The sequence below is a fragment of the Macadamia integrifolia genome, chromosome 1 (genome assembly GCF_013358625.1).
Source record: "Macadamia integrifolia cultivar HAES 741 chromosome 1, SCU_Mint_v3, whole genome shotgun sequence".
Lineage (NCBI taxonomy): Eukaryota > Viridiplantae > Streptophyta > Magnoliopsida > Proteales > Proteaceae > Macadamia > Macadamia integrifolia.
The window spans coordinates 15,705,516-15,714,014 of NC_056557.1; the positions used below are offsets into that span (position 1 = coordinate 15,705,516).

Genomic DNA, 8,499 nt, shown 5'->3' on the forward strand with positions numbered 1-8,499 from the left:
CAACCGGCCCGACACATTTACAAGCCCGACTTAAACCAACTCATTTCAGCCCAACCTAGCCCAACCCCTTTAATTCTACTTGTATTTTTTTTAATACTATTTGTATTTAGTGCTAAGGTTTTGATATGTACAGTTGAGATGGTGGTGATTGTTATATGAATATTTATCTTTTTCAAGTATAGTTTACTTGATAACCCTAAGGGGGTAGCCAAGTTGGTGAGGGACCTTCACCTCAGAAAGCATGTGGTTTTGAGTTCAACTCCTCTTACCTCCTTAGGGCCACTCACACGGGGGTGTTTAGTGCTCTTCACTGCTTTCAGTGAAAGTTGAATGGTTCTCATTCAACCCCGGTATGACCCGGTTCATGCAGTTGTGGGGTCAGTATGGACCCACGGGTACAGGCAGGCCGAAGGCCTGGATACCGGTCGTTAGCAAAAAAAGAAGAAGCATAGTTTAATTGATTTAAACTTGCTCAACTTGGGCTGTGTGGGCATAGTTTAATTGATTTGAGTTCCGCTGGATAAAAAAATCGAGTACCTTAGTAACTTAGCTGCTTTCATCTTTGGCTTAATCCATTTTAACTATGAGATTTTTCTTTGCTATTCCCATCTTTACCTCGTTTTATTGGTATTCCTTTCAAGCAAGTTTAAAAAACCAATTTTAAAGAGGACCCGTTTAAAGTTAAATATGTATATAACCCAGTTAAGGCCTATTTATGGCAGTCCGATTAAGGCCCAAGACCGACCAGCCCAATTATAAACCATACCATGACTGCGCTAGCTAAGCCCGTTTAGTTAAACTGACATTCATGGTGCATCTCTAGAAATTGGCCAAGCCCGATTAGGCCCAACCGATTTACACCCATACTCATATTAGAGTCAACATGGAAATACATCATTTGGCTCCATGGTTTCAGAAATCCGATCAGAATCATTGGAATTAGTCATTTAAATTGGAATCTACTTCAATTATTCCTAATTTGTGTAACCCTCTTTGAGATTGGTCGTACTAATAATTCACTTGGATCTTAATTTCTCGCCTTTTTCAATCTTTTAGTAAATAAAATAATAGCAAATTGGTGAAACTTACCCTTCGTAGAAATAATGAAATATCCACAATTCTATTGAATCAAAACTCTATTATATCACAATTTTATAAAAACCTTTGCTTTTTCTTCCTGATTCTAATTTCAAGGGGTTCTGCTATACCTAAATATATCCATTTTATGGGAGGAGACACATGTTCCAGTTGGGATGTTCATTTTCACGGACCACGTGTCCCAGCTAAGGATGCATATCTCAACTGACCACGTGTCTATCGAACTCCTTCCCCAAGTAAAGAACTAGTTGTGGTCGTAACTATCTAAGGGAATATTCGCAATTTAGTTATTAACCCCATGCTAACCATTGTAGGGTTTTTTTCATTTTTTTTTGGTAAATAAACATCGTAAGGTTAACAGCTGTAAATTGTCCAAATTAGAGGAGGTGGGGACCAGCCCTTCAATAACCATGGAGACCAGCTAGAATAAAAGGAGAAGGAGGCCTTGAACTAAGGTATGGCCAATTTGAACACACTCGCTTTACTGATTCTTCCTTTTTCCCTACTCAGTGATAGACTTAAGCAACGAAGTATCCTCCACCAAAGCCTCCTCTTGATCATTATTTTCTTATTAGTTGTGCGCAGGTCCAATTGAGCAAGAATCTTCAGCAACAGGTTCCAACCAATTTATTAATTTGGATCAAAGTCTATGGAAACTGATTTCTTTCCCGATTATGATTTAAAAAAATTTGTTTGGCCCTCTATGGTTTTCACTCGTTCAGTGAAGAAAAATCTTATATATGAGTTCTTCGTTTGGTATATGTAGTCCCCCCCCCCCCCCTCCCCCTCTCCCATTGCTGCTCTGCTATGGGGGATTAGGTTTAAATATGACTTTTGTGGATCCTACTGTGGGAAATTATCATGGTTGATTCTTGGGGATAATTTTGCAGCAAAATTACTTAACTAGAGTCTACCTAGTGGGTAAAGATTACGGCCTGTGAAATGTACAAATAGTTATGCCACATGGAAGAAGAAGGGAAGAAACCAAAAAACCCAGACAGTGCACATAACGATTTTAAGAAAACATAATATCCGTTTACAGCTATTGGGCGGTTTCCGTCAGGTACCCTATAACTACTTCATTAAAAGGTCAGGACAGAGGACTCAGCACCCATGACACGCCTTTTTGTTTTTGGGTTCCCATTCTCCTTTCCCTAGAGGCCTAGAGTATTAGGTTGAGTGGTAGGCGTTGCCAACTCCGAACATCACATTTAACATGAATCATTGATCTTCTCATAGTTAATCTAAACCTTCAATTGACCTTATGCTTTCATTAGTGGTTGTTAATATTACAGACAGTCGGTTTCTTCTTCCTCTTTGTTTATAAGTGTTTTACGAGAAACCCTAGCTGATCTAAGTGCACCAGTATCATGATTTCAGCCCCAGGAGTTGGATGCCCCTTACACGTTAGGATTAGGTCTACGTGACATGGAAGGACAACTACAACTGTAAAAAAACCTAGTATTCAATTCGTTTTGACCCATTTTCTTCTTCTCCGTTCTTCCTCTCTTCAAATCCTAAACCTTTCTTCTTCCTCTCTCATTCGAGCAAAGAGAATAGGTAGAAACCCCCTTTCTTCTTCCTTGCCTTGCAAAAGTCAACGGTGTTTCTAGTTGTAAAATTAATGGGTTGAGTTTTTATTTATAAAATTAATTTTATTTATTTGATTCTGGGGTTGAGATCGAGCTTCCAACAACATCAACTAGTTAATCCTACCTAAGGGAAAGCCCTATTCTTCACTTATTTACAGTTTTAGTTGAAGTTCATTTTCTTGACTTGTACTCCAAAAACATGTAGGCAATGGCATTCCCTAAAAAGTAAAAAACCCTTAAAAAACACAAAACAAAGCAACCGATATTGTCGATACACTAGAACTCTAAAGAGTTTCTTCAAGCTCTTATTTTTTATGGCTGATGATGGCTTTAGAGAGACTTGAAATTGTAAAACACTACAATTTCCTCTTCTTCTTTTTTCATTTCTTTTTTTCTTTTGTTCTTGCGCTTGAATCGTCAAATGCGAAAACCATCGTTTCAAAAAGTAGAGACACAGTTGCAGAATCTATCGTACTTATTTCTCTCGATTAAAACAATCAATAATCAGTTCAAAGCAATGGACGGCTTAGATTATGTAGGAGAAAATCAACGGTTGAAATTAACCAGGGTGTTTATATATTGGCAACGCTTAAGCGCGGCTACATTTAAGCCAAGATATTATATATCTTAACGAAAGCGACGCCTCCCCACCTCTTCTGTTTTTTCTGTGGTTTTATAGAACACATTTCTTTATCGCGTTGACCGTAGATAAGAAAGAGAAAAGTACAGAGGAATTTTCATTTCTTTTTCTTTTTCCTTTTAAAAGTTCTGAATAATAGATTACTTTATTATTATTCTCTGCTAGGCTGCCAACAAAGTAATGAACGGATACCCGATTACCCGACCCGAATAGGCCCCCCTTTTATTCCTACTCTTACTACTCTCCATTCTCCACACCCCATTCAAAGCTTTCTTTTGTCTTTCTTCGTACAGACCCCACATTTCCCTCTCAATGTCCCAAAGATCGAAATCATAAACGAATGAAAGACTCAATTTTTTTTTTCTTGGGTTTAATTCCGGACCCTAGGAGGAAGGGTTGGATTGTTGGACCGTTGGAGAGGCAGGAGTCGCCCGCACCATATCGCGGGACATAGATTTGAATCAGAAGTAGATGTCGATCTCTCTCTCTCTCTCTCTCCCTCTCTCTCTCTCTCTCTCTGGGCTCTGGTGTCTGGGCCATTCTTTTTTTTCTTTACTTATCTCTTTGGTCTTTTGTGTTTCTTCTTGATGTTGTCGTACTCTCCGCCCAGTTGTAGTTGGTATCAGAGCAATGTCATTCCGTATTGTCGAATCTGCGAACGCTGGAAAGTTTTCTCATTGCAGAAGTCACTGATCTTTCGCCGTTTCAGGTCCCTCTCTGCCCTTACAGTTACAGTAGTTGTGGCGATAGAGATAGTCTTATCGCTTTCCGAGCTGAAGCAATGAATGTCAAGGACATTGACTGGCGTTTCTGAGCTCGATAAAACTGATTCGTACCCATCCTTCACTATACCCTGCATGGCATTGCAGCAATCGAACAGCTTCTCCTGCAACAGTGATATTAAGACAAAAAAACATTTAGAATAAAAATGAAAAAATGAAACCAAAGATAAAGAAATCGAACAAAGGTGAAGATTAATTTGTCATACTTCATTTACATATTCACAGGAGGAAATTGCTTTCCTGAAACAAGGAAATTGAATGGGGAATAGCTCATGAGAAGCAGAGAGAAGCGCAGATGCTGCGATTATCGATGGCTTGAACTCAAGAATCTTCATTTCTGTAACCATATAAGATATAACAAATCTCAACTTTCTTTTAACGCGAAAATATTGTATATATATATATATGAAACGGATTTGTTTTTTGAGATTTACCGTTTTGAGCTTTGAAGATGATTTCTTTGGCTCTAGTTTTGAGAGCATCTCTAAGAGGCGGATCTTTCAGTTTGAATAAAGACAGGAAGAAATGCACGAAAGAGAAAGGAGTTATTGAGCGCATTCGCCATTTCAGAGCTCCGAGAATCAGGAACTCCATTCTCTGAATAGTATGTGTGTCGAATATGAAACCATCTCTCTGTTCAACAACACTTTAGAACATCAGAAGTGCTTACAGATACAGATGCATTCTGGAGACAGTTTCAAGCAGATGATTTGGGTAAAAATTATGAGAAAAAGAGCATTTTTTTAGTTTTCACCTGAAAATCAGTCAGTGAGAAGTTCGTTTTGTTCATCTTCACCGCCAAAGAGAGGCAAGAAATAGCAACAAGCTTCAGGATCCATGGCTTCCCATGCTGCAATCTCAAAATCCGTTAGATCTTCAAAGGATCGAACCAGGAACGGGTAAAATATTCAAGAGGAGAGCACCAGATGAACAAGTAAGGTTTAGCATTTTTACCGGCATTCCTTGTTTGGGGATAAACCGATCGAGGTAATTTACAGCAAGATATGGTATGAACGGATCGAAGCGACAGGAAAATTGCGCCTAGACAACAAACACAGTTCAGAAAAATAAATATACCACATCTATCACAAAATCAATGACGATAAACAACGATTTTCTGTATCTTTTACCTGTAGAATCAAAGCGATGGCCTTTCTTCGAACAGAGACATCCAAATCCCTAGTTTTGATGCCTTCAAAGTAGTATTCCGATGGCATGTGATCTGATTCTGCGCCGAAAAGTGCTGGAATCGTATCAGATTCATGTTCTTGGTAGCTCGTCAGCGGATTCTCCAGATCGAAATCCTCCATTGTTTCTCCTAAATATACCAGATCGACTCTGCGATTCAGAAGCCTTGATAACGATAATGACAGAGGAAGAAGAAAGCCATTTATCTTCGAAGAACTTAGAAGGAACTGAAAAGCCTTAAACTTCTACCAAAAAAAAAAAAAAAAAAAAAAAAAAGAAAAGCCTTAAACTTCACTCCACATTCCTCGCATCTCTCTTAAGTCTTTCAAGTCTTGTCTGAGGTTTATAGGGGGCTATGGGGCTTAGGGAGGTTGGCCTGGCATCTTCTCTCTTTCTCTTTCTCTTTCTCTTTCTCCTTCTCTCTTTCTTATTGGGAAGGGAAATCGCAAAATTTAAGAATTTAAATACGTCCAGGCTTCACTTGTGTACATATTTTCGATTTTCTTTAGCCTTTTCCGTTCGTATGTGTCGGGAAATAGCTACAGTTGTCGTTGTCAAATGGTAAGAGGATTGGGGAGATGAGCACGAGAAATTAATAAATTTTCTCAGTAATATCTCGGGAGAAATTAATTGTTTATAGCTATTCGCCTACTTTAGTCTAGTTATTGTAGATTGAGATGGCGTGACTCCGTGACCTTTGGGGCATGGGGGGAAAATTAATGATAATGATTGATAGTTAATTTTTCTTATGGTCAAAATCTCATAGATGCTACCGAGAAATATAAAATCTCATGAGATGTTTAACTATCTTTCCATGTTTTACGAAATGGGTCGGGGACCCGGGGCCTACATTCGGACCTTCCATTCATCTCAACCATAGAATTTCCAATTTTCTTCAATATAATGAGTCCACCACTCCATGGTAAGGGTGTCAAATCGGACCGAAACCGAAAACTAAATCCAATTCCAAACCGAATACCCTGAATCTAATTCAATCTATTATAATATGATTAAATCTTAGATCTGAAATAAGTATTTATAATTCGGTTTGATTCGGATTTGGATTTTTGCCAAGAACCATTGGATCTAACCGAAATCGGACCGAATAACTTAATATCACTTTTTCTTCTTTAACTAAAAACTTAACGTAACTTATATGGAAACCCGACATAATTAATCACTTAAATGATAAATCATCTTATAGAGTTACAATTATAGTTCAACCATAAAACCTTTTTTTTTTTCCTTAGGACTCATGAACCATGAGTTAAATAATCTACTTAAATGTAACTCTTCAAGTTTGAAGTGTTATGTTCTTCCTCTTCTCACTATTAGCATAATAGCGACTCTTTGACTTAGACAAAATTGTAGTCGCTGAAAGCTTCCCTTCTTCTTTTTCTCACGATTTTTCAATGACCAATCGGTTGATTATTCTCAACAACATTATAATAGGTCGGTTTTTCATCTCTTACAATGTTACACTTGTTTGATTTTCAATCTCCAATAGCGTTGTAATTTTTTGTATGAGCTTTCTTATCTTTCTAATGTATATGTGTTTTTTTTTTTTTAAACGGAACTTGAAAATTTTCCGGTGACCAATGTGTTTCTTATCTTTCTTATTGTTTTTTCAACAATAATCTATCTAATGTATACTACTTTCTTATCCCAACAGAAATGATGTTGGGACTCATCCAATATGCCACATTGCAGATAATTGGACGTTTGAGACAAATCTCAATGGGCCATTGAGTTAGTGACATTTGCCCTTGTTTATCATTTGTTCCCGAATAGGAATTAGAATTGGAACCAAATAGGTCGAGTATGAGCACCAATTTTCAAAACCGAGATGGGACTTTGTCTAGTTCTGAATCACACTAACAGTCCTTGGAACCGAAATTGGATCCAAACCGAATACTTGGTTCCAGACCGATTGACACTGTGACTCCAAACCGAATATTTGGGCTTATGTGAACAGTGAACGTTGTTTTTAAACCCGAATGGGACTAAACGGTCGAACCGTTTCGGACTTGAGACCAAACTGGCATTAAAGTAATCATCAGAACGGATCTTGGTTGATATTAATTCGGATCGACCGGTATCAGATGGATTTATTTTGAATTTATTTAAAATGTTTTTTATTTTTTTATTTTTTACTCTTGGTCGTACCAATCTACCTATAAATGATTGGCCAAGAATCGATCACCTCCTGCCAATACAGATACGATCAATCAATCAGATACCAATATTTCAAACCATCTCACCCTCTTTTCTGTTATACTCCAAAATAAGAGCTAGCTTGCGCAAAGAGTATTATTAAACCGGGTTCAACCAAAATGAGGCCTTCTTTTAGTTCAATACATCAACCTCTATTCCGATTTTTTAAAACTATAGTTTAAATTATTTACACTGAGTTTTTAGTTTTATAACAGACAACTAGGCAGTTAAGTTCTAGCATTAATCCAAGGAAGATTGTTGGTTCAACCCTCTTAGCCCACCTTCTTGATATATAGTAGTAGTAGGTTAGTAATTAGCAATAAGTGATATATATATATATATATATATATAGTGTGTGTGTGTGTTTTCTTATTTATTCTATACCTCAAAACTCCCAATTTGATATTATATTTTCCATAACAAATGCAATCAAAATCTTAATCATGATAAATTTTATACGAAATCCAAAAAATATTCTAATAAACATAATAGAAGAAACAGCAAAAAGATCACGACGAGAAAATAGCATAAAAAATCTATAAATCACAAATGTTTCACTAAGATCTTTCCCATGAAATTTGAAAGGATATTACTAATACAAGAACAGTATGCCATGGTGTTACCAGGAAATTCAAAAACAAGCTTTAATGCTCACAGGATCAAACAAATCCGATAACTTCTAGGTCCATGTGGAAGTTTTTATTTATTTATTTATTATTATTATTATTATTATTTTTTTTTTTTTTTTTTTTGTGCAAAATGACTTCCATTAAGGATTTCAATAGCAGAATAGATAAGATGGAAGATTTTGTTGGGACTTAGGTAAAACTCACTCTTAAAAGGTAATTGTTAAGGAGAGGGTGCATAAGTCCTTTGTGAACTTTCACATTAAGCCACTCACGTCCAATGTGAACAACAACTTCTTTATTGATCAAGGTTTAACTTATCTACTCCCAATCAATTATCAACAATTGAAATTTATATA

The 8,499-nt window shown here is 36.8% G+C and overlaps 1 protein-coding gene across 1 annotated transcript; it reads right to left on the minus strand.

The window, feature by feature from the left end:
• Positions 1-3,414: 3,414 nt before the first annotated feature.
• On the minus strand, positions 3,415-5,720 carry LOC122091851 (putative cyclin-D6-1). Its single transcript, XM_042662073.1, has 6 exons — positions 5,243-5,720; positions 5,067-5,153; positions 4,867-4,962; positions 4,547-4,745; positions 4,319-4,449; positions 3,415-4,216 (listed from the first exon to the last, which is right to left on the minus strand). Exons 1-6 carry the CDS (start codon positions 5,420-5,422, stop codon positions 3,953-3,955), a joined length of 957 nt encoding a protein of 318 aa, XP_042518007.1. The 5' UTR covers positions 5,423-5,720; the 3' UTR covers positions 3,415-3,952.
• Positions 5,721-8,499: the final 2,779 nt, after the last annotated feature.